This window comes from Athene cunicularia (assembly GCF_003259725.1).
Source record: "Athene cunicularia isolate RWA chromosome 12 unlocalized genomic scaffold, athCun1 chr12_part1, whole genome shotgun sequence".
Lineage (NCBI taxonomy): Eukaryota > Metazoa > Chordata > Aves > Strigiformes > Strigidae > Athene > Athene cunicularia.
Genome location: NW_020799116.1, coordinates 16,810,744 through 16,835,882, shown reverse-complemented (window position 1 = coordinate 16,835,882; position 25,139 = coordinate 16,810,744). Strand labels below are relative to the sequence as shown.

At 54.4% G+C, this 25,139-nt stretch overlaps 1 protein-coding gene across 6 annotated transcripts; it reads right to left on the bottom strand.

The window, feature by feature from the left end:
• Positions 1 to 21,065, bottom strand: TWF2 (twinfilin actin binding protein 2). 6 transcript variants are annotated; one of them, XM_026857180.1, is made up of 12 exons: positions 18,938 to 19,062; positions 14,804 to 14,881; positions 10,369 to 10,547; positions 8,708 to 8,803; positions 7,776 to 7,880; positions 3,941 to 3,973; positions 3,783 to 3,815; positions 3,272 to 3,328; positions 2,388 to 2,513; positions 2,150 to 2,300; positions 1,601 to 1,722; positions 1 to 1,421 (listed from the first exon to the last, which is right to left on the bottom strand). In XM_026857180.1, exons 1-12 carry the CDS (start codon positions 19,035 to 19,037, stop codon positions 1,254 to 1,256), a joined length of 1,248 nt encoding a protein of 415 aa, XP_026712981.1. In that variant the 5' UTR covers positions 19,038 to 19,062; the 3' UTR covers positions 1 to 1,253. The 6 variants fall into 6 exon arrangements, with proteins under 6 accessions (XP_026712981.1, XP_026712978.1, XP_026712976.1 ...); XM_026857177.1 differs by lacking the exons at positions 3,272 to 3,328; positions 18,938 to 19,062 and adding an exon at positions 21,014 to 21,065; XM_026857175.1 differs by lacking the exons at positions 3,272 to 3,328; positions 18,938 to 19,062 and adding an exon at positions 19,196 to 19,401.
• Between the last annotated feature and the right edge of the window lie 4,074 nt (positions 21,066 to 25,139).

The following is a 25,139-nucleotide window of genomic DNA, read 5'->3' as shown; positions in this document are numbered from 1 at the left end:
TTTTAAAAATACTTTATTCTTAGAAAATACAGCATTCAGTACAGTGTGCTCTGCTCCCCCCAGCTTCCATCCCCTCCACCACCTGCTCTGCCGAGGTCAAGGCAACATCGACACGTTCACCGGTTCACCACGGCAGCAGGAAAGCAGAGGGCAGGTTTCACCCACCCCCTCTCCATCTTCGCAGTGGCGGCTCTCGAGCCCTCGCTGGTATCCAGCAGCAAAGTACTCTCCCCCCAAAGCCCCCACGAAGCCTTAATCACAGGGCCAAGCCTGGCCCTTGGAGTCAATAATGGCCCTTGCTGGCTGGGGACGGACCTGGGGGAGGCACACAGGGGCTGTCATGCTTCCCCACACAAGGATTTCGGGGTAGCCCACGTGATTAAGACATGAGGCTGCCCCAGACCAGAGAGCCAGCAGATGAGTGATGGTGGGGGCTGGGGCACATGGAGGGGAGGTACAACCAGGGCTCAGGATCACCCTGGTTCCCATCGTAAACAGGGATCGGGCCGTATCAGGGCTGTATCAGCTCCCTCAGAGAGGAAAAGCCTTATTGGAGGGGTTCCAAAAGGGGATGCAAACATCACCCAAAGGCAGAGTCATCTTTCTCCAGGGCCAGGCTGAGCTCAGGGTGGGGGACACACACACACCTTCCACCTCACACTGGCTGGCTTCCCCCAGGGACAAACTCCTGCTAGCAAAGCCCACCCCACGGGGAGGGGTCCTGCCCGCACCCTGAGGAGGTGCAGGATCACTCCAGCCCTGGGGCAGAGGGGCCATGCACACTGAAAGCAGGACAGTGGAGCAAAATCTGGGGGCTGAGGGAAGCAGGAAAAGAAGCATTTTGTCTTTTCAAACAGGAATCCCCAACACCATCCCTTCCCTTTGCATAGAGCAGCTTGCAGGCAAGCGTGTCCTTCAGTCACCCAGGGGCCACAGAGCAGCAGCTGTGACCCGGGGGGGGGACAGGAGCAAAGCCGGGGGACATGGCCTTGCTGTTCCTGTCCTCCGCTGGCAGCCCCGGGGCTTGCACAGGGATGTGAGGAAAAGAAACACTGACAACCCTGAACCCTCCCCATTGCTCTGCCCCCAGGTGCAACAAGCCATCCTGATGTTTAAAAAAAGGAATGAAATAGGAAAAAAGAAGGGGAGGGAAAAAAAAGGCTGAGATGGAGGGAAAGATCCCCAGGTCAGCGGAGAGGAAGCCGGGAAGCGCCGCAGGGATGCTGTCCATTCACCGCCCAGTCCTGTGGGATCTAACTGTCCTCGCCGTTCTCGCCCGGCCCCTTGATCAGCCGCTTCTGTCCCCGCTTCCCCACAGGCCCCTTGGGCTTGGCGAAGGCCTGCTTGAAGGCATGCTGCTTGGGGTGCACCTCCTCATAGAGGAACTCCGCTGTCAGCTCGGCTCCGTCGTCGATCTCGATCTGCACCCAGGAGTGGCAAGCGGGGATTAGCAGCTCCCTGGAGTCTTGACACCCACCTTATGGCCACCCAACTCCCTCCTGAGCCCACCAGTGGGGCTGGACCAAGGCTGTGGCACAGTCCCTTGCAGATGCCCAGCACAGGTCTCTGCTCCATCACCTCTGAGTGGGCTCCTACTCACCTTCTTGGCTATCTCCAGGCAAAACTCCTGCTCCACGGTGTCCAGCAACCGGCTCTTGCAGCTGGAGTAGAGCATGCGCTCCTTGATGCTGCATTTGTACCCAGGCATGGAGTAGATAAAGACTGCAAGGAGAGAGCAGGGCTTGTGGCACTGCCCAGACTCGTGGCCAGGGAGCTCTGGGCAGCTGCATCCCACCCTGGTCACAGCTTTTCCAGCTGTGAGAGTCCCAGTCTATGCAGTGACAGAAGGTGAGCCATCCCATCCAACACCCCTCCCCAAATCTCCCCTGGCTCTAGTACACCTGCAACACAATGGCTGTGCAAATCCACCATGGCAGCACCCAGAGAGCCCTGTGCTGTGCCAGAGCAGCTTCCCTCAGCACCAAAGGACTTGCCAGCACCCACCACGGGAGGACAGCAAGTGGGATCCAGCTCATGATCCCCTGCCCTGTCACCCCATCCCCACTCGTTCCCCACGCGAGCAATGGTCCAGGGAGCGTGGGCACCAGCACAGGCTCTAACCAGGCAGTTCCAGTGCCAGGGCACTCACCAACTGACTCCAGGTAGTCTCCCTCGTGCGAGTGCTTGTACAGGAAGAAATGATAACGAGCCGAGTCCTGGGGGATCCTCTTGGGCAGGTCAGCAATCTCTGTGGGGCTCGTGTGCACCAGGTCAATGGTTTCCCGCTCCAGATCCAGCTTCTGATGGACAGAGGGGATGGGGGAGCAGACAGGAATGAGAGGCAACAGCAAGAGGCAGCAGGGTGTGGGGAGCTGTGAGGGACCTACCAGCTGGATGTAGTTGATTTTCTTCTGCTTGAGTGCCTGGATGGCTTGCTGAGCATCCAACTGCAGGGGGAAGGCCAGGCCCTGCAGGGTCTGGTGCTTGCTCTCCACGCTGATCTCTGTCTTCACCTGGGGATGGAGACCACACCGAGTGTCAGGGTAGAGACCAGCAAAGGGTGAGGAAGGGAGAGAAAGGAAAACCGGCCAGTGCCACAGCAAAAGGCTTCTTATCCAAGGAGCCACCTGACACCCGGCTCACAAGGGCCATGGCATTAAACCACCAAAAGTCAGCCAGGCTTGGGGCAGCGATGCTTGTCACCGTGCTGCCACGCCGTGGGATCACCTGACCCTAGCCATGCACCCCCATGCCCCCCTACTTCACTCCCAGCAAAGACTAGCACAAAACTGATGTTTCCCAGCAAGTCCCTGGCAGGGATGCTGTGACCAACACTGGCACGTGTCCGTCTCCAATCATCTCTGACCTCAACCTGCAGGTGATGGGGGGAGCCCTAAAATCACAGCATTCAGCTGCACGGGTCCCCACCAGCAGGGAGGGCAAGGCCCTCCTCAGTGGATTTAACTGCAGCAGACAGGCATTCCCTCCGATGCTGGAGCTGGGGAATTGGAGATCCACAGCTCAGAAAGATCTCGGCTGCTGTTTCCCCACAACCCCTGCGGGGCAGAGGCTGCTGCCTGTACCCCAAGCAAACCCCTTAGTCCAGGAGACCAAAGCCCACTTCAAACAGGGAAGAGAAAAAGACTGCAGAGACATCACATCGCCCCAGGTGCCTCCATCCAGCCACAATGGGGGATCCCTGACCAGGACTGGAGGGTCCTGCGGGCCGGCAGTGGGGAAGGGGGGGCAGGACGCGGCCGGCGCGGCATACCTCCTCGGGGCCGGGGTACTCTACCAGCGATGGGCAGCAGCAACAGCCCCCCACCATCTGCCACAGAATACAGGGAGACGGCGTCACCCTGATGGCGGAGGAGCCCATCCCACCTCAAGACCCCCACCCCAGGTAAACAGTCCAGCAACGCTAACCCAGGTGCTCTGCAGCGAGCGTGGGTCCCTTTACTTTGGGATTGGTTTGGGGGATTTTGGGTAAAGACAGTCCAACCTTTTTTTTTTTTACTCTTCTTCTTTTCCCTCCCCTGATAGAGAAAAGGAAGAAAAAACAAGGCATGCCAAGAGAAACGCAAGAGTTTTAGCTCACATCTCAAAACCAGCTTGGCAGTGCCAAAGCAGATCTTGTTACGAGGCTACCCTTCGTTACGGCAGCCCTGTGCAGTACCCACACCCTGGGGAGATGATGAACCCGGGTGCCCGGAGCACAGCATGCAGAAAAACAGCACCGGGAGAAGGAAAAACCGGGCATCAAGCAGGCAAGAGCAGCCTACCATCTCGGTGCTCGAGTCCTGGGAACAGGAATCCTGCGGGCGTGGGGAGAGGAGACACACCGTCAATGGCAGCCCGCGCAGGGACAGAGGGAGGGGTCTCGTGTGAAACGAGAAGGGGTGGGGGACACACAGGACATGCCGGGAGGATGGAGGCGTACCATCTCTCTGCTGGAGGCCAGGGAAGGCAGGTCCTGGTGGCACGGGCAGGGAGTGCAGCAAAAAATGACATGGGAGTCATCAGCACTGGGAAGGAGCAGGCGGGAGAGCCCCAGCCCTGAGCCCTGGCAGCCCCACACACAGCATCTTGGCCGACATCCCTGCACAGAGCCCATCCCTGCCCCATCTCCTGACAGCTCCCCAGCCAAGGTGGCCCCAGCCCAGGGGGTCTGGAGGAGTTACGGCTCCAAAAAAGGATCTGTAGGAGTTCCAGCAGTTGCAGCAATAGATTTTGGGCTATCCTCCACCAAATAGCATATACTAAAATTTTGGGGGGAAAAAAATGCCCAAGCATCTGTCTATGCCAAGCATCCTGGAGTGAACAGGGTGTGAATGCTCAGCTCTCAGGAAATAATTGCTCAAAGGTTTTCTGGTGGGCAAGAGGTCTGACTGACCTCCAAGCTCTGCTGTCCTACCATCCCCCAGGGTGACGTGGCACCAGCAAGGGCCCGAGGGCAAGCACACAGGGATTCAGAGGATCACACAAGCTCTCCTGGTCCTACTCTGCAGAGGTGCAGCATGAGGACATTACCACCGCCAACACCTCCAGATCCTCATCTTTCTCTCCTGTAAATGCAAGAAGGCTGGGAGGGTTATAGCGGAACTGGAGAGACCTCAAGCTGCAACACGAAGCATGCTGAAGTCCAAAAACCCCAAGAGGTGGAAAGTTGTCCTAGCAACGTCAACTCCCCCACATACCTCTGGATTGTCTACTCCTTCCTTTTTAAAAAACATTAAAAACCGGCTCACTAGAACACCCACCAGGGCACAGCCCCGGAGCTGTGCATGGGATGGTTATGTGCCACATCCCATTCCCTCAGCCCCAGACCTGTCAGCAGCAGACTTCACTGGGGGGTTGTATTATCTCCTTTTCTTTAGGTTAGTTTCCCCCCCTGCCCCCCCTTTCCTCACTGCTGGCATGGTGCTGACGAGCATTTCTCTGTCTTACAGCGAAACCTTTTGTGGGTGCGTGGTTCTGGTAATGCCTCCACTCTATCCACTCACCAACTGTGGGGCAGGTACAAATGGCACCCCCTTATACTCTGCAAAGGCATGGCCACCTTTAAATCCTCTTAATCCTTCTGCCTCATCCCTCAGGTCCAAAGCTGCCTTCCTCTCCCCTGAAGCCCCATTGATGCGATATGCCTGGCTCCCCTCTGTGTTTCTGAGCCTGTGATGCTTCTAAAAAGACTTCCCACTCGTGGGTGTTAAGGTAGCTCAATGCCAAACTCAAAGCCACTTCTTAGCCCACAGTCTGCTGACAACTTCCAGCTCAGTAAAGCCGGTGATGCATTTTCCAGCTATTTAAATACATATTTTTAATGGCAAATTTTTGCAAGCTCCCACCCAGCTGTCAAGGAGGGTAGCTCAAGACATTGCCTCTGTCCATGCAGTCCTCAAACCACAAGGGAAGCTTGGCTCACACAGCCTAAAAGGCTGGGCACCCTCCCAGGGCATGTGCAAACCTGAGTCCTTCCTACCCCAGTGTACAAGGCCACTGTGCCTGCCCTGAAGCTGCTGCCATGCAGCCATCGCCTCCCCCCTCCTGCTTTGCGGCTGCCATTCCCCTCCCGCCCCTTCTCTGCTCTCCTCTGGTGGTTGAGGAGGGTCCCAGGGAGCTTCTGCCAACCCAGAAATGCAGACACCTTTGGGAATGAAGACTGCAAATCAGGTTGGCATCCCAGAGGGTTGTGCATCAATGGCATCAGAGGAGAGGACAGCTGCACCACCACCAGCAGCTCCAGGCAAGGGGCACAGCAAAGCACTTACAAGCCGGTGGCTTTTCAAGAAACAGTGTTCCTCGTGTTATTTCCAAAATCCTAATGAATTGGTTGAACCCAGGGAGACACACAGGGTTCTGAACAGCTAGCAGGGGCATGGACAGACATGCAGAAGCACTGAGGTCAGGACTTGCCCAGGGGTTGCTTCCCAGGTCACTGCCAGCCCCGACTGCTCGCTCCCACGCACTGGATCTGCCCCCCCAAATGAATGTACATGCATGTGCGAGGCCCCCACAGCCTGTGCACAATGTGCACACGGGTGCAAGGACCCTGTAAGCCTGTAGGCAACATGCAAGGCTGGAGGCATTGCTGTGCTGGGCAGGGTGCTACAGGTTGAGAGCTGCTCCCAAACAGCCCCTCTCGATCAAAGCCCTCTGCTTTGCATGGCTCCAGAAATTCACTCAAAGCTGCATTTACTGATTGTCACAAGCTTCCCCACTCCAGGGAGGTGAGCATGGCACCCAGCACCCACACTGTAGCTCCCACCACCTCCTGCTCCGCGCCCAGGACCGAGTGGGGGCAGTCCCCGAACCAACACAAAGAGCCTTCAGTGCACCCAGTGCTTAGCTGCTTCCCATCTTTAAGTCCACAGGCAAAAATATATCCATTTTCCTCTCTTTCTAAATTCTGGTGACCACTCCCCATGGCTCAAGCTGACACAGGGGACAGCATACTTCAAAATAACCCCCAACCCAATCAAAGAGCAGCAGCACCTTCCCCCAGGAGCTGTGTCTCAGAAAGGCAAGGGTGGGAAACAGAGCATGGCAGATCACCTGGAAAACAAGCACCACGAGCACCACTTACCTGGGTCACGTGATCCTACCAGACACAGCCCAAAACCCCCCGCAAACTACTTCATCCCGTAGCACTGGCCAGCCAAGGCAAGGCACAACGCCCAAAGGTGCCAAACAGAGTCCCCATCAGCATCTCTCTCTTATCCAAGCGCGGGCATCACCTTGGATCCTCCAGCACAAACCCTGCCCAGCCCCTCCAGGCTGGGAGCTGGGATAACTGTGCGGGAGACCCCTGTAGTGGAGACCATCCCGTGGTGGCATCTCCCAAACACCCCCTCAACTCTGTCACCCCCAGACCTGCTTTGGCAGGTGGAAACCTCCTGCCTCATCTTTCTCATTAATTAATGTCATCAGGCTGATTGGCTTCACATCCCCCAGGCATGTCCTGACCCAACCACAAGCTCCACAGCCCCAGCATAGGCAGAAGAGAGAGGGATGCTCCTCTAGAGATGAAGATTTTTCACAGTATCCAAGTGAAATCCTCCCACCCCAACAAAGTCCTGCTTCCAGGTGGTCTGCCCAGCCAGCAAGCTGATCCCCTCCCCTGCCTTGGCATTTCACAGCACCGCAGAGGTTGGCATGAGTACTGTGAGATACTGGTGGGGAGACGATGGCATTACAGCCTTGTCTGCCCCCAATCCTACCCTGCACCACTTCCACATCTTCTTCCAGCACAATAGCCCCCAAATTTAGGCTAAGATACATATTTCTTCAGACAACATCCCTCATATTTATAGCCACAGAGAAAGAGTATGAGAAAGGAGGCTGCTGCAGCCCAAAGATAAGCCTGAGTTCTTCCTGCTTCCCTGGCAAACTCAGACACAGCTCTGGCTTTGCCCCGATACCTAGAGGTTAGAGACTGCTGCCTGTTTTCAGGCTCAAACCATCTTCCGACTGCCAATTACAGCAAGTAAAATGGAGCTCTGAGCTCATGTCCTAGCAAGGGAAGAGAAAAAAAAGTCTGTTAAGTTCCTCTTTACACCACCAATTTGACCGTGAGGATGCTTGGCCCAACTCAGCAAGGGCAAGAATGGGTTAAACTGCAGACGTACAAGAGAGTGCAGTAAAAATGAGCCATCCCTTTCAGCTGGATACTGGGATGCTCGCTCCCACACCTCTAGCAGCAAACAAACCCCATCACTCCACATCTCTGTGTACCCCAAGGGTCTTGGGCTCCTTCTCCCTGGCTGGTGGACACCCACCTCGTTGATGCGGATCTGCTGGAGCTCCTGCTCGGCTGCAGTCAGCGGGGCCGGGGCGGAGCAGGAGGACACGTGCTTTTGGTACCCACTCAGGGACACATCCTCCTGCAGACAGAGGGACAGGGACGAGGGAAGTGTCAGGGGTGGTTATTGCTGCAAGGCTGGATGCACCCCCAGCCTTCAGGCTGTGTCTGAGCAACCCAGTGGGTATCAGGCTCTCTCCTTTCCAGGAGGATCAACCTGAGCAGCACGCTTGGATGCCTCTGTGCAAATCCCACACTTGATTTTTAACAGTGCCTGTTGACTGCCTGTGCCTGTTCAGACCACCCTGCCCCTTCCTGGACACCCATGGCCACAGCAGTGCAGCTCCTCTGCCCAATTAACAGAGCTCGTGAGCACCAAAGCAAGAGGGAAAGGCAGAGACCACGGCCCAGGAGCAGCAGAGAGCAGCACTGGAGCAGGAGAGCAGCTGCCAGGAATGCTCCCTGGCTCCCATCGGCACCAGAAGCCCCGGCAAGGGTCTGATGCCCGGGAGGTCCCGGCTGTGCAGCTCCCTCTGCCCATGGAAAAGCCCACGGAAGAGGAGAAACCTCCTGCCAAGGCAGCCGGCTGACCCCGGCAGGGCAGCAGCTCTCGCCGCTGGAGCGACACTGCCACCGCCTGGCGCTTCTTCTCCAGCTCAGAGTAAAGCTCTGGATGTCTTCCGAGCCTTTCTCCCACCTCTTCCACTGTCTCCGGCACAGACTGACTACAGCTGTGCAGGCATGAGAAAGTGGCAGCGGCCACTGGGGAGTCTAAAGCTGCACGGAGGACAAATCTCCGTGCTGTCCTCTGCAAACACCAGCATCCCCCATCCCGCTCAGCTTTGGTGCTGAGCCTGGGTTAGGCTCCAGGGTTGAACCCAAAAGGCTGCCGAGAAACCACCACCGTACCTTCACTGTTCCAAACATCTCATCCTTTATGTGCCCCCCGCCAAACTCCTTCTTCACCGTGGCTCTGGTGGCGGCATACAGCATCTTCAGCCGGACCTGCACGAGGAGGGAGGCAGCAGCACTGTCAGAGAGGAGCATCCTGCGCGGCAGGACCCGAAAGCAGCACAGCCACGCAAGAGGTGCCTGATGCTCGCAGTCACCGTCCCACCACCGGCTCTGCAAACCTCAGCCCTCCCTTGGAGCAAGCACCTGGTTTCTATCCAGGCTGATTTCTAATCACAGCATCTCCAGGCCCGGAGCAACAAGGAAAACCCATCAGCACTATTGCCATGACCGCCTTGCCAAGCACTGCCCATGATCTGCCGGCTTATTCTGTGCTTTGCTTTCCCATTCCTGAGCTCCAGCATGCCATTTCTCACCCCCCTAGGTAAGAGGAGGTGCAAATATCGCTGGAGTTGCCTAGAAGTGACTTTTGGCACTTCTTTTGCATCATTGTTCTGCAAAAGCTTTTGGAAATGCTCCTTGGTGCCCCACCCTTGCAGTAAGGCCTTCCACATTTTTTTAAGAGATATATCTATTAAAAATATCTATATTATTATAATTGTATATATGTTTGTGTATATATATGTGTGTGTATATATAATAATAATAATACGTATTTGTTAGATACCTCAAACTGCAGAGGGTCTTTTTTATATGTGTGTTATAATATATATAATGATATAATAATAACAACATGCGTTTGTTATATATGTTGTTACATATATGAAAAATACGTTGTTATTATTATATGTTATATATAAAATAGTTATAGACAACAATATTATCATATATAATGTATATATTTCATATATAGCAATATTAACAATGCTGTTATTATATATAACTATTTTTTTTATATGAGACAAGTGCACATATTAACATGGCAGCAAATCTAAACAACATATAGATTATATAACGTATATAACATACATATATGTATGCATGTGACAAGCACATATGTTAACACAGCCGTGAATCTCGGTCCCGCTGAAAGCCCGTTACAGAGGTGTGTTCAGCACAGTGACGTTTCCCAAGCTGTACCACTGAAATCCTCCAAAGCCATCTCCCCTCAACCGGCCCTTTTGCGCCTGCTTTCCGACGCCGCCTCCAACCCCCCCAGCCAGCCCAGCAGGTGTCGGTGCCGGCCTGGCCACACAGAGCTTGGAGAGCCAGCCTGCACGGCCCTTTTTAAGGGTGATTTTGGAGCTGGGCCTGGAGGTGGGCCAGCAGCCGCTCTGCATCAGCCCTCGGGTGGAGCAGGGCCAGGCTGGATGCAGGGCCAGGCACGCTGGTGACAGCACTAGCTCTTCCCAGTGACACTTTTGGCCAGAGCCATGGTGGGACATCTCCATCCCCACGGTCCATACTGCTCCCCTCCCTACACACCCCAGACCTTCCTCCTCCTCCTCACAGCGCTGCAGAGAGGACAGAGACACAGTCCCATTGTATCTTACTGTATCTTAAAAAAATTCTCCCATTCCCAAAGCACTCTTCACTTCTTAACCCAGGCACAGCAGTGGAGAGTGTGAATGATCCTCCTCAGCCCCAGCGCCAAGTCAGCCTGGCCCGCATCACCTCCACCCTCCATCACCACCCCCCAGAGCCCGGCGGGTGCTCACCGGGGAGCTGTCGGGGGACCAGGAGATGAAGAGCCACTCGTAGCCCTGGGCGTTCTGGCTGTCCAGGCGGTACAGCACGTAGCACGGCTGCTGCTCATCCAGCAACGGCAGCACGAAGGCATCATAGTCAGCATCCCAGCGCCGGGACAGCTCTTTGTGGGCTCCCAGTACGAGCTGTTCTGGAAAGAGAAGACAGAAAAGGTGGCGTTAGGTGAAGGCAAGGCTTAGCTCACCTTACAGGACTGTGAGGCAGCTCAGCTAAGGACTTGCCACAGCTTCAGCAGTGACAGTGGTGCCATCCTGCAGAAAGACAAATTAAGGTCTCCAACCACATGCAGGAGTGTACACTCCCAGCGGCCACCGCACCGCGGGATGCCATCGGGGCTGCAACCACCATGGAGGGGTTGGTTTCCTGCCAGCATCCTGCTGCCTCCTGTCCAACCATCTCCTCCATTCCCTTGGTCACCTCACTGGTGACCATCTGTAGCCTCCTTCTTCTCCCTCCAGCTGTGTAGACCCCAACCAACCCTCACTGCTCACAGGAGAACATGAGACCTCCTCCATCCCACCTGGACAAGCTCTAGGGGCATTAAAAACCAGCTGGAACACAAGGAATCAACCTAGATTTGGGGCACTGAGAAAAATAAAGGTCCCATAGCACAGTGAGCCCAAGTTGCTCTCACTGGATTTCCCGTAACCTCAGAGGGGTCAAATTCAGAGGGAATACCAGAAGCCCATGCCTGCAGGGACTGAAGATGTCCCAGAGACCCCAGCCTAAGGGGGGGACCATGCTGCCAGGAGAGCCCCAGCCTCCGGAAGAGATCTACATACTTCACACACTTGGTTGCATCTCAAGTATCTGGAGGGTCTTTTTTTCAGCTACTATGCAAGCAGCAGTGGGGCTGGGAGCCCCATGAGCAGGCAGCTGAGATTTAAAGGTGCAGGCATTATATGAACATGAAACCCCACTCCACGAGGGTCAAACCAAGCTTTGGGATGGCTAGATGGAAAAGCAGCATTGAGAGCCAATCATTGTAGGTTGCTGGAAAACAACCTGTATTTTTATTCCATTTTAGATGCAGACAGGTCTGGGAGGAGATGTCAGGACACAGAACAAGATATAGGAAAATCTGGAGGTGCCAAAGCAAAATAGTTTGGGGCTTTGGACAGATGGCACTCGAGAGGATGCTCAGCCTGCACATGCCCTGCCTGGACCTCTGCCCACAGCCCCGCTGCCCATCAGGAGCCAGGAAGCCCCTTGCCTTTGGTTCCTTTTCCAACCCTCTTCCTCCCATCCAGCTCAGCAGCTCTGAAGCTCATAGCAGGAAAGCTTTTAAGGAAAATAGTTGAGGAATAAAGGGTTTGAGATGAGTTACTCTCACCCACCCTTTCCATCCAAGCAGTGCATTCTCCCACTGACAGTGGCGTAGCCCTCCCCTGCCCCGTGCTGCCCTGCCATGGCATTTGCTGGATGCATTGTTATTTGTGCACAAGGGGCACATGATGCTGTTATTTGTGCACAAGGGGCACATGCTACTGGTACAGTAACAAGGACAGCAGACAAAAAGGGTGCTGAAAATACTTTACCTTCAGCAAAACTACCTGTTTTGAGAAAGAGAAGCATAAAACCTCAATCTACCCCTAAAATAAAAATAAAGCCCTGCAAATGGATTTGTGTACTGCAAAGACCTGGGATCCCAAAGAGACTGAAAGGAATTTCACCCAGTCAAACCCACTGGGAGCTCATGGGTGCCTCCGTCTGCCAAATATCCTGACACCTCACACACGAGGCAATCAATCAGTGCTGAATCATTCCAGGCTATTCCCGGGCTGCGCCCAAGCCGGATCCCGTGCTGCTGTGAGTCAGCAGCCTCCAGCTTTCCCCTGGACCAGAGGAGCAGTTTCTGCCTCTCTGCTTATTCCGCTGCCTCCCATCAGCAATCTGTAGTTCAGTTCAACCCATTCAGGGTCAAATTTTCCTCCTCGGGAAGCATTGGGAAAGGGAAATCCAGAGCAGCTGCCTTTTGACAAAGCATCATAGTCAGCGTCAGCTATTTCAGGCTCCATTTCTGTAGGACGCTGCTGCTGGAAAAAGGGTGCTGAGAGCATTTCTGGCCCTCGAGGTGCCCCCAGCACTCAGCTGCAGGCAGGCTGCCTTGCTCCAAAATGCCCGTAGAAGGCAGCGCTGCCTGCAGCTCTGGCAGGCGTCGCAGCAGGACAGCGCAGAGGCCAGGAGTCTGCAATGCTCAGTGCACATCACCTATGTGCAAAGAAACGCACCCAATGGGGAGGACCACAAAGCCAACCTTGTCCAGAAACCTGCTGACAGCAAGTAGAGCATCACCACGTTGGACCACAAGTATTTCTCATGCCAGGAAAGCATTGCTGAGCCTCAATACACAGCCTGCTGCTCCAGCACACCCCTTCATCCAACCATGGCTTCTCCTGGCCAGCCCCTAAAGGTAACATCAGCTCAAAGTGCTCCCAAAAGATTGCTCAGCCATAGCTGCTCTCCTGGGGATGCCTGGACACAGAGCATCTGCCATAAGGCTCCTTGCAACATCTTCCACTCCTTCTACCCGCAGTTGCCTGCTCCAACATGTCCCAAGACTAATGGCCTGTAGGGTAGAAGGTCCTCTGCAAGCCACTGAGCAGGGCTGGAGGCTCCTCTTCCACCCCGCTGTGTAGGCAGGGCAGCTGGCTCCCCAGCTGGCTTGGGACACATCCCTTCCAAGATCAGTGTGCTTGAGTCCATCTGTCCAGCTATGACATCTGTCTGGCTGCTCAATACTGCCTGAGGGTCCTTCTCTGGTGGGTAGCAGCAGGCTAATGCCCCCTGTGTTACAGAAAAGAGTAGTGGCCCAGAGGACTGACCAACTTGAGACAAGTCACACGGGAGGACAGACAGGAGGTCCCTGAGCGCGGCCACCACCACCTTGTCCCCAGCAGACCAAGCCCTTCAGCTCAGAGATGCTCCTGGCTCTCCTCCTTCCACCTGCCTCCCCACGGGAGCCTCAGGCTCTGATGCATCTCAGAGGCTTCTGCAGACACTCAAGCTCTTCCAGAGCTGCCCACTGCCATGGCTGGTCCAGGCCAGGAGAAAGGAGCCAGCAGGGTGGAAGAGCTGGACTGGGAAGCACAAAGCACTGCCAAGTGAGGTTAGTCCATGAAGCAGCTGATGCCACCAACACATCAGACAGATAAATACATCCCATTCAGCCTGAGTAGAAATGATGGGATGTGGTTTCCATTGATGGTAAAAAGTCTTCCTTGCTGGTGTCACCAACCACAATCCAAAGCCAGTGGCACAAGCTCTAGCACCCTAAGTTCAGGCTGAGAGGCATCCATGACTTATCCTAACACAAACCTGATACCCATTTTTAAAAAGATAAAGAAGACAAGAGAACAACATTGTTGTCAAAGATGCTCTGAAGAAAGAATGCAGATACCATATCCCAACACAGGCAGATCTTGCTGAGGACAAAGCCAACACCAATGAACCTTGCAGTAGCCCTGCCAGTGTGTCCCATGCGTCATGCTGCTCTTCCAAATGGGTCTTCACAGCCCCTCCAAAAGCTACCATGGGCTCCTTACAACCACATCCACCATGGTGTTTGCAGCACGGTCCTGGTGGCCCACCCAAGGAAGGTGGTGATGGCAGCTTGGCAGGGCATTAACGTCCCTGTTGCCGTGAGAAACAAGTCATTCATATGCAATTGTATGAGGCTGAGGTGATGGAAAACCTACACCACGGAGGCTCCTCGCTGGGACATTCAATCAGTGCTTTGCTCTGTTCATTTGTTTGATAGATGTAGAGGCCACTTAAAGGCACCTTTCCATGGGGCAAATGCAGGCAGGTTGGTGCCAGCCTTCAAACTGGGCTAGGGGCAGCCCCATGCCCAGAAGCAGGTGCTGGGACAGGCTGGGTTTCAGAGCACAACATCCCTTGCAGGATACAGTTGGGGCCCTGTGCCAAGCCCTGTATGGAAGAGTAACCCTCTGCCCACCCCTGGCCCGAGCATCTCCTTGCCTGGTGTGGGATGCCACGTCTAAGGAGGAAGATGCTGCGCATTGTCCCTGACCAAGGTGCCACGGCACTCGCAGAAGCTTCTCATGGTGCTCATCATAACAAAACCCAACACAGTGGCAGGAAAAGCCACCCAGAGCACAGCACTGATGCCAGATACCCATACTGCCATATTGGTCTGCTGGTAAAGTTGCTGCTCCCCCCTCCGAGCCACCTCAGTGCTCACCAGCACCAAATTTTGGGGTTGTATTTCAGCTCCAGGCTGCTGCATGCCAGGGAGCCCCAGTAGGATTTTTCTTGGGGTTTCCAAAAACACGAGCTGACGCCACAGCAGCAAAGAGGAAAGGAGGAGAGGCAAAACAGAGAACCAACATGGCATAAATCAAAGTACATGAAAACCAGACTTACCATCCTCAATGATGACCTTGATGAGCCGCACTGAACCATTTCGGGCTTTGGCAAAGAAGTCCCTTAATTCTGTGGTGGCTGAAAGAACCAGAAACATTGTAATCAGATTTAACAGTCAAAGCAGGCACTGGGCTGCTTGGTGACTGGCCAGGGAGCAAAGCAACTTGGCAGGGCAGAAATTTAAAAATCAAAAAAATAAAATCACTGGTGCCAAAAAAATGATAATAAAAATAATAATACAAAACCCAAACAGCTGGGAGTGAAGTGCTGCGTCTCCCTGAGGCGTCAGTTAAATAGCAGCTGGGAGTGCATGTGATCCAGAGAACTTGATACTTGGCCTTGGTGAACATAATCACCCAAATTTAGATGACGGCTTGGCCGGTGCAGGCGGGGAGAGCTCAAGTGACAAGTTTATTCGCTTTACAGAGCAGCATTGCATCTGGGGGTGGCTGGAAGATGTCCTAACAGGCTGTGATGTCTTGGGCTTGTGACACACCGTGGCAGGGATGTTGGTCCTGAGGCAGCTGGGGACCAGCATGGCTCCAAACTGGAGGCACTGGGTTGAAGCTGAGGCCCTGCAGAAGGGAAAGGCAACAGCCCCAAGGTTTTGTTTCAGAGCCAGCAGGGCTTTGGTTGCACAAGACTTTTGGGAAGCACTTCGGGGAGACACCTTCCTCCACATTCCCACTCCCTGAGCACCAGGCACCAGCAAACGGTCTTTGACATCCTACCAGGAGGCAACAGCAGGCAGCAGATGTTGAAGGGGCAGCCTGCAGCTAGCGTTGGAGGCTTAACGTGCCCACCTTGAAAGCATCACCAGCACAGAGCTTGTCGTCTGTGCTGGGTTTGTGTGTCAGGGTTTTGGTAGCAGGGAAAGGCAGCTACAGAGCTGCCTCCTGTGAGAAGCTTCTCAAAGCTCCCCTGGCTCCAGGTCAGACCCACTTCTGGCCAAGGCCAAGCCGAGACAGTGACTGTGTCTCTGTGATAACAAATCTAAGGAGAATCTGTGAAGAGTTGGAGTTGCAAGGAGGACACCTCTACAAACACCTCTCGGCCAGAGCAGCCTGTGGTGAGCGGGCAGGCTGTCCCCCCGCAGCCCGGGGGGGTCACCGGGGGAGCAGATCCCCACCTGCAGCCCGGGGAGGCCCCACGCCAGAGCAGGCGGCTGTGTCCAAAGACAGCCGGGGCTCTGGGGGAAGCCACACTGGGTAGTTTGGCACTGGGAGGACTGCAGCACACAGAAGGGACCCACACCAGAGCAGTTCATGAAGAGCTGCAGCCTGTGGGAAGGACTCATGTCAGAGGAAATTCATGGAAGACTGTCTCCCATGGGAGGGACCCTATGCTAGAGCAGGGGAAGAGTGTGAGGAGTCCTCTCCCTGAGACAGAAGTGGCAGAAACAGCAGGTGATGAACTGACCACAACCCCCATCCCCTGCGCCCCTGCACTGCTGGCACGGAGAAGGGAGAAAAACCAGGAGCAAAGCTGAGACCAGGAAGAAGGGAGAAGTGGGGGGAAGGTGTTTTTAAGATGTGATTGCATTTCTCACTGTCCTACTCTGATTAAATGGTGATGATGGTGTTTACATTAAATTTATGTTCTTTGTCTTCCCCAAACAAGTCTGTCTTCTGCCTGTGACCATAATGGGTGAGTCATCCCTCCCTGTCCTTATCTTGATTCCCGAGCCTTTTGTTCCATTTTCCCCTCCCCATTCCTGAGGGGGAAGGAGTGAGCAAGTGGCTGCTTGGTGCTAAGTTACACTGTGGCTGTGTGGTGCTCAGTTGCCCTTTGGGCTCAAACTGTGACACGGTCCCACCCAGAACATGCTACGTGCAAAGGCAATGCCCAAGAGATGTGGCCTGGAGGGGCCAAGCCCCACGACAAGGAGTATCTCCCAGTGCAGGGAGTGCCCAGCATCTCCCAGCCTGGATCTCCCAGAAAGCCTCTTTAATCAGACGCCTGAGCCCCTTCCTGGATGCAGCTGCACAGCCAAGGGGGTCCTGTGAGTACAGTGTTGTAAGCAGCACTGCACTTGTTAGAAATACTAAAGAAACTGGTGTTACAAACACTAGAGACCCCGGCAGAAACCCCTTAGTCCACACCAGGATCTATGCTCAGAGTCACTGTCAGCAGCCCAGCCCTCTGGTGCCCTGTCATACGCCTGTCCATTGCTGATCACCGTGCTGGAGCAGCCCGCAGCAGGAAGGAGCCCTGCTTTGGGCTCTGCAGCCTGAGAGCACCCACGGTCAAGCCACTTTGCAAAGAAAGCACCCCTACATCAGCCGAAAGGTGTGGTGGACAAGTCATTCCCAGGCACCAACGGCCACATCCATTCTGCTTCAGTCCCACTAGCAGTGGGTGCCACCCTTCGGTGCAGCCCCCAGCATCGCCACAGGAGGAGCCTCGATGTTACCCATCACCTGCCCAAGGGACATGGTGGGGCCACCAACTGCCACATGCTGGTGCCCTCTTCCCTGGAGGCAGACCCTGGGCTGGGGCACTGCCCGCAGCTCCCCCAGCCCTGAGGGAGAAGGAGTGAGCATGGATTTGTCCCCACGCACAAACGGCAATGATAATGCAGGCAGAGAGGTGGACAGACATGTCCTGGGGAGCCCCAGGGAACTCCTGACTGTCCCCTCCAAGTGATACATCTGAGATGCATCTGTTCCACCAGCTCAAAGCCTGTCCTGATCAGAGGTCCCGGTGGCTTCCCCTCCCCTGGAGAGAAGAGGCACAGAAAGAGCTCCCAGGCTGGCACCCTGCAAACAGCAGCGCTTCCACACAAACCCAGAGATGCCACCCTAGCAGGACCCCACGGGAACAGGCACAGAGACACCCCAGCAAAGGCACATTGGTCCTTAATGGCATTTTAGGGGACACACAGAGGTTTGCTGGCATAATCCTACCATGAGCAAACCTCTTCCCCCTCCATCAGCACGGAGGCACACGGCTCTCCCAGTTCCCAGCACAGACTTTCACCCTCTCCCAGCGCGAGCTGGGAGCTCAGCCTGCTCTCTCCATTCCAACCCAAGGATGCTCTGGTATTTTTAGCTCCTTTCCCTGCTGAGAGTGACTGCTTCCTTCCGGCAGCATCTGTGGTTACTGCAAACACACAAGGCGGAAGAGGAGGAGAAAAAGAGACATTTATACACCCAGGAACCCTCATGCAGGAGACAAAAGCTCCTAATAAGCATTATGCATCACCAATTCCTATTGCACTGCCAAATTAGGAGAGAATAACATCGGTCTTGGATGATTCTATAGCATCAGCTACAGGGGAGGAAGAGGAAAGCTCTGCAGTGCTAACCAGTTTGCAAATCCCTCTGGCCTGACCCCATCCTTCCCAGAGCCCAAGGGCACATGGGGACCTGGAAAAATCAGGAAAATCTGGGCAAATGCAACCTCCCAGCCACCTGGAAATGATAACAGTGTCCAGAAGTACTGAATTGACAGCTGGGATGATTAATAGTTTAGTGATTGACAAGTGACAGCCAAGTGCTGGGACCTGTGTAGGTACAGAGAGGTTTAAGGGGACTGGGAAAAGCACAGATGCTGCCGGAGAAGCCGAGCACACGATGGAAAATACCACAAGGTCTGCCAAGGAAGGAGATGCTTTCCGGAGAAGACAGTGGCTAAGGCTTCAAAAAACACTCAGAGCAGGCTTCCAAGCTTTAATTCTGCTGAAATTAAAAACAAAACAAAACAATTTTCATTTAAATAAAAAAATCACCAGGGTGTCTTCAATGTTCCCTTCCGTCTCTTATGATGCAGAGCCAAGAGACAGACAGGAGGGAGAGGAATAAGCTAGAGAAGGTTTTCAGCACAAACTCAGCAACTGCTTCATTACAGCATGATTACAATTTAATTGGCACAGCAGACTTGACAAGATGGCTCACGTGCCTGAAATATTAATACAAAAGTCCACAGCCAGCTCTGGAAGAAAGGCAGGGAGGAGACCTTACCCTGTAGATGGAGGTGAGCGATACCTCTGCCCCGAGGCATCTCCTTGCCAGGAAGGCTCCAGGACCCAACCCAAAGGCTGAAAAACCCACGTGTGGGGAAACCACAAAAAGCAGAGCAAGGGAGAAGCAATGGGGCAGAAGACTGGAGAGGAAACCTGCACATCCAACTCACCCTCGAGGCATGGGTTCCTGGAAAATCCTGGAACAAATAATCCAGAAACAAACCCAAGCTGGGCTACAGCCAGTGGGGATCTACTGAGACCAAGTTGCATGAGATCAACCTAGCTTCCTCCCACAGAGCCACAGACCTGTGGGCTTCAGGGGTCTCAGCTCAGCTTTCTAAGTGTCTCCAAGTGTCAGAAGCCAGCTTGGGAAACACGATGGTGGTGAAACTCTACTGCACGGGCACAGAACTGCATGGATAACTCACTCTGGGAGGTATCAGAGGGTGGATCAAGCAAGGTCTCCTGGGGACCTGTGGTGGGTCCAGGTTTAGTCCACATTTCCATGAACACTTCTGGCAACTGCAATAGTGCTTCCTGCAGCTGTAAGGTGGGAAGCTAGAGGAGATGCAAGAGCGTGCTGGAATTCACCGTTCTCTCAGGAGACTGGAGAAATGGGCTGGGAAGAAAAGAAATAGGATGAAACTCAGCAAGAAGCAAAGTACCATAACTAGAAGGACCAGCAACACCAATGCTGGGTCCAGCAACTCCAGAGAAGAGAGGAGGGTTGCAAGCCAAGATCAGTTTAATAGCTTCATGTTGTTGTCAGCAGTCATTCATGAAGGCACGAACAAGAGCATGATCATGTTATCTGGTGCTGACAAGGCTGCAGGCACAGCAAAACCAGCACGTCCAGGCTCAGCATCATGCAAGGAGCAAGGCACAGGATGGACAGCACCTATGCCAGAAGACACAGCATGCAGGAGCAACCAAAGAAAGCAGGGCTGGTTGGTCCAGAGGAGAGAGGAAAAATGATGAACGACTTGTACTGGTTTTCCAGCCAGAAACATCAGGTCCCACCTTGGCATTTGGGAAACCTCACGATGAAGGTGACCAGACTCTGGGAAAGACACCATGCCTCCATTCCTGCCCCAAAAAGCCTACAGAATCCTTCCCAGGATGCTGCTGCTTTGAGGCAGGATGAGCTCGGTGGCATCTTGAGGAACCTTCTGGCCTTTCTACAAGGCAGTCCTGCCACCAACCCTCCTGGCAGACATGGTGAGCACAAGCACCCATGCCTGTTCAGCCACCCTTCCATGCACGACAGCCCAAAAATCGCCTCCAGCCACTGAGTCGTGCAGCACCTCCCTCTCCCATCTGTTCACAGGCTGCAGATGAGTTGTCCCCTATTCATGAGCCACCTGCATTTATCAGTCTGCTGACAGCATGTCCCAGGTCCCCCAGTACCACAAAACCTCCCTGCCCAGCAGCACCTGCCACCCATTTGGGACAGAGGGCTGCTGGCACCAGGACACCCAGACTGGGCAGCTTGCAGCGTGGCAGGGTGATGATGGTTTGGCCAGCAGTGGCCTTCAGGTGGCAAGCTGCCAGAGGAGAAGAGGAGCTCATGGTGGGAAGGCATGGTGGTGCCTCCGCTCTCAGCAGCACTGAGCAGGCGCGGACCAAAGCCTGAAGACCCCATGCCTCGGAGACCAGCAGGGTGGCCAGATCCTTGCACCTACTGAACGGACGTGCTGTTTGCCACTAGAGCAGGCAGCTGCCCTGCCCTGGGATGAGGCCCTTTGGATTGGTCCCCAGGAGATTTCAGTGCTGGGCTTGAAGCATCACGCTTGCCTGAAAATGCTGAGAGATGGAGCTTGGGGGTACCACCCCACCACAAAAGCCATTCCCAAAGTCAAGACTTTTCTTAATGTTTACAGCCCCAATTAGCTTATCTGAGTGGAGCCAGGCTGTAACGAGGCTGGAGGGAGACAGAGGCACCACGCAGTGATGACAGCCGTAGTCACAGCAACGGGCCGGTCTCTCCCTGGGGATGCCAGGGTGCCAGCGGAGCCGCCTGCGCACCCCTCAAGGAATCACCACGGGGATGGGGATGGAGGCGACAGCCGCACTGCCTCCCCTGCACTTTTCCCTCCTCCACCCTCTCAGTCACTTGTCAGGGGTGCAACAGGTTTTCGCTTATTCGACCCTTCCCAATCACCCCCCATCCCAATGACAGCGCCCAGCTCCCAGATCAATAATACATGCTCCCTGAAACAGATGCCTCTCTCAATACAACGAGTCACCTTGCCCTCCCGACGGGAAACCCGAGCCTCCGGCCATCAATCTTTCATTCCCTGGACATAATCTTCAAGTCGATGTGACTCCAAGTGGCTGCTTCCCTTTCACTGGTCGGGGCACAGCATGCCTGGGATGCAACAAGGAAACTCAGCCAAAAATCCAGCCACAAACCTGGGCAAAACTTGTCCAGGGGATGCTTGGCCAGACAGTAGCTGAGGTGCTGATGGATAAAACACCGTTACACCTGGACCACCTACACCTTCCCTGCACAGGCAGCTCTGCCCAGCTCCTGCTTGGGCATCCAGGAAAGGGCACAACTGCAACAGGCACAAAATAGCTGTTGCTGCTGCTGAAATTCATCCTTTTCAGCCTGTCCCAGTGTAACTCATCACACAGCGCCTGCTCATCCCTCTTGCTGCAGAGAGCTTTTCCACTGACGGATGTGGCTGGTCAGTTTAAGCGCTAAGAGGATTTTATTTATTACCATGGGGAAAAAAAAAATGTCCTTGCAGGGAATCTTTTCTCTGGGAAAAAGCTACAGATGTCAGAAGAAAACAGAAAGAAGCAGAGGAAAAATATCTTAGCAAGACAGGACATAAGCAAAGCTTTTCTCCCAATTTTCTGTGGGGCTGGGCTGTATCCTGCAGGTTTTCACACAATTCCTGGTCTGTACTGCAAATCCCAACACCAGTCATTTGCTTCTCAGCACCGGATTTTCCATGTGTGTGCTCAGGACCCATTTCTTCTCAGCTCTGGCACCTCAGTTCAGTGATTTGGCCTTTCCCTTGCTCCCGGGTAGGCAGAGCCCACCCTGGGGGCAGCATTGCTTGGATCCAGCCAGCGATGAAGTATCCCGGAGCAAAGTGGTGGTGCCTGCATGCACAGTACTGCTTTGCCTGCAGAAGTTGCTGGTTACTGCTCCTCTCCTCTGCCCAGTAAAGCCATCACTGGGAGTACTGGTTTGGGTGTCAGGTGGGACAGGACAGCAATCCTGAATTTACAGCCTCTCGATGCACACTTTCCAACAGATTTTCTCTACCCCACCACTTTAGGTGCTTAACTTCAAGGGGTTTGACATCTCAGGGTGTTTGTCTGGTCTTCCAGCCACGCTGCTGCTCAGGTCATCCTGACATGCCGCTCACTGGGACATGGACCATCACCCCAAGCGGGCCTCAACCTCTGAGTTGGGTGCTGGCCCCAGAAAAGAGCTCACAGTGGGGACTGGCTCCACAAAGCCATCCTTGCAGCAGCCCAGTGCCCCCTGTCCCCCATGGACCAGCCATCCCTCCTCCTTGGCTGATGGCACAGTGTGACATGTTCCTGCTTAGGGGGTCACCCCTGGCATCCCAGACACGAAGCCACCTTCAAATTCAGAAGGCCAGGCACCTCAGGAGCCAGAACTGCCTCCTAGCATGGTGGGATGAGAGGGGCTGAGCAAGCGGTGGATACCGAGACAAGCTCCTTCTTTCTTCTCTGGCTTTCTTCTCACTGAAGAGCCAGGAAGCTGGCTGGTTTCAAAGGAGACCTTTGCAGACCCAGCAGCTCCCGAGTCCCCCCTTTCTGCTCCTTTTTTTCCATCTGACATCATTCCTCTCTACGTGCATCACGGTTATGCTTCTCCTGAAGGTATTCCTACCAGATACCTTCCCAGTGCAAGATCCAGTCCTGGGGCAAAGTGGCGGCTCAGCCATGGACGGGAGCAAAGGTCCTTATGCTCACATCTTGCCATCTCCCCCAGAAAGCCGGCACCAATTTTTTTTTTTTTGAGTGAAAAAACAACATGCATTTGATTACTTTCTAGATAAAGACAAATCCCCTTATAAGAGACTTTTTCTCTCTAACCAGAGGTCACACCAGAGCACCTAGAGGTGACTGGGTGACCTCCCACCAGCATCAGAGCCCTGATTCAGCATCACCTTCCTAAGGCACAGTGGCCAGGCCTGGCTTCTAAACTCAAACAGCAAATGCTGTCCCCATCTAATGCCACTCAAAGCAGAACAGGGACTGCAAAAATACTTGGCAAACACTTCTAGCTGTAGTTAAAAAGCAGGTTTCCTGCCCCAAGAAGCCCACAGCAACCCTCATCGGCTTCCAACCGCCTCCCCAGCCCAGCAGTCTCCATGGCAGCCCAGTTTTCTCACCAGCACCTTCAAGGGAGCTGCCACAGATAACTAAAAAAATAATAATTAGTCTCTTGCCTCTGCGTGAAAGGCTCATCCCTGATTAAATACCCTGAACCTGTGGCTCTTCACTGCCATCGCTCCCCCTCCACGAGGACCACCTGCTTCTCCCCAAAAGCCAGGATTACTCTGTAGCATAGCAGTGGGGGGCTGCTCTGGGGGATCCTCCATCACCACGTCACCCTGCCCTCACACTGATCCAGCACAGTGTCAAACAAAATCTCTCACCAGCTTGTCTGCAAGCTCTCCTGAGCTAACCAGTGGGTCTGAACTTAAGTCCTGCAGGAGCAGATGCCTTCCTGCAAACAGGGAAGAAATGTGAACAAAAAAACACAAAGCAATGTGTGCACACAAAAGTAAGGAGGCCCTAGAAACCAGGAAGATGCAGAAAATCCCCTCCTCGACCAACGACAGACCTCAGCACCTCAGCTGAGGGAATGAAAGTAGAAGCGGGATTACTGCTCCTCATCTGATATCGAACCTATTCTCAACCAAGGGAAGGAATTAATTTGATCACTGTCCCAAGGTGGGGAGGACTGAAATACCCCAAAACCCACCCTAGGGTGGTTCCCTTACAGCCCAGAGTGCCCCAGTTCAGCATCGCAGGTGCTGGAAGGGCAGTTTTACATTCAGAGGAAATAGCTGCTTTCCGGAAGAGGGACTGTGCAGCAGGGCATGGAGAGAACCCAGAGAGCTCAGCCACCCGGAGATGTCCAAGATGCCGCGAGAGGGATACCACCCAACACAAGTTATTTTTCAAAATCACACGGAGGTTGGGGAACTGCTGCCTGGGCAGAGCCGTTGGGTCTATCTCCGCCCTGCACCGGCTGCAGCTCCTTGGGGGAAGTCTAAGTCCCTTCCCCTTTCCAGCAGAGCGCTGCTGACGGAGCAGGTTACATCCCACGGGCAACAATAACTGGCAGTGACTCTCTGTGCTGGTCCCAGCAGGGTTTGCCAAGCGGTGGGCAACCAAGGTCGGTGAAGGTCAGTGCTCTCAGAGAGCAGCTCACTGGCTTCGCCAAGGCAGCGCATCCCCCCCGGCAGGCGCGGGGGTGCCAGGCAGGACGGCATCAGGCAGAGGAGCAGATGGGCATGGCGGCGAGCAACAGGCAGCTGCTTCTTGGGGCACAGGCAGCGCAAGAGGCCTTGCCTGCACCAAACCCCACAGGAGAGCTCTGCAGAGCAGGGCTGGCACACCGAGAGTTCAGATGGGCACTGGGGTGCATCCTGCTGATTTCTTTTTAATTAATTTTTTTTTTACAGCAGAGGAAACATTTAGCTAGAGCCTGAATTTAAGGGTTCCAGAAGCAACAAATCTGAACCCAAATATTGTCAGCTACTAGTGCTCCCAGGCAAAGCAGGAGGAACATCTAAGCACCATGGCTAACTGCTTCTCAGCTCCAGCTCCTCCAGGAGCATCTGATGGGGAAGGATGCTCTCGACCATGCACTCAAGGAACAAGGATGCTCATGCCACGAATTCAATACTCTTGCACAAAGATGCTGGCTGCAGGGAAGGGAGTTGTGAGGCCAGTGTCCCAGCTCCCCTCCCAGGGCACGCAGCCGTGCTGGATCCGCAGCTGCCCAGCACGGAGCAGGGCGTCAGGGGCGGCTGCTCTCACCTCCCTGCTCGCATATTGATTGGGTTACATAAATTATGCAATACCTCTACTCCCGATTAATACTGTTAATTGAGTTGGCAGGTGGGGGGGGGGAGCAGGAGAGAAATACCGTGAAGACACACGGTCCCGCACCAAATGCTGCCATAAACGCAAAAGCTGTCGTCTCAGGGTGCTGTCCGGGTCCTGCAAGGAGCGAGCGCACAAAGCGGGGAGCTTCCCCCCAAACACAACGGCACCGGTCAGGCAGGAATTTACCGGGGGTCTCTGCAGCCCCCCCGGAAGGAGGAGCAGCGCTGGGGGCCGAGCAGCCCCGCGGGGCGGGGGGGGGGG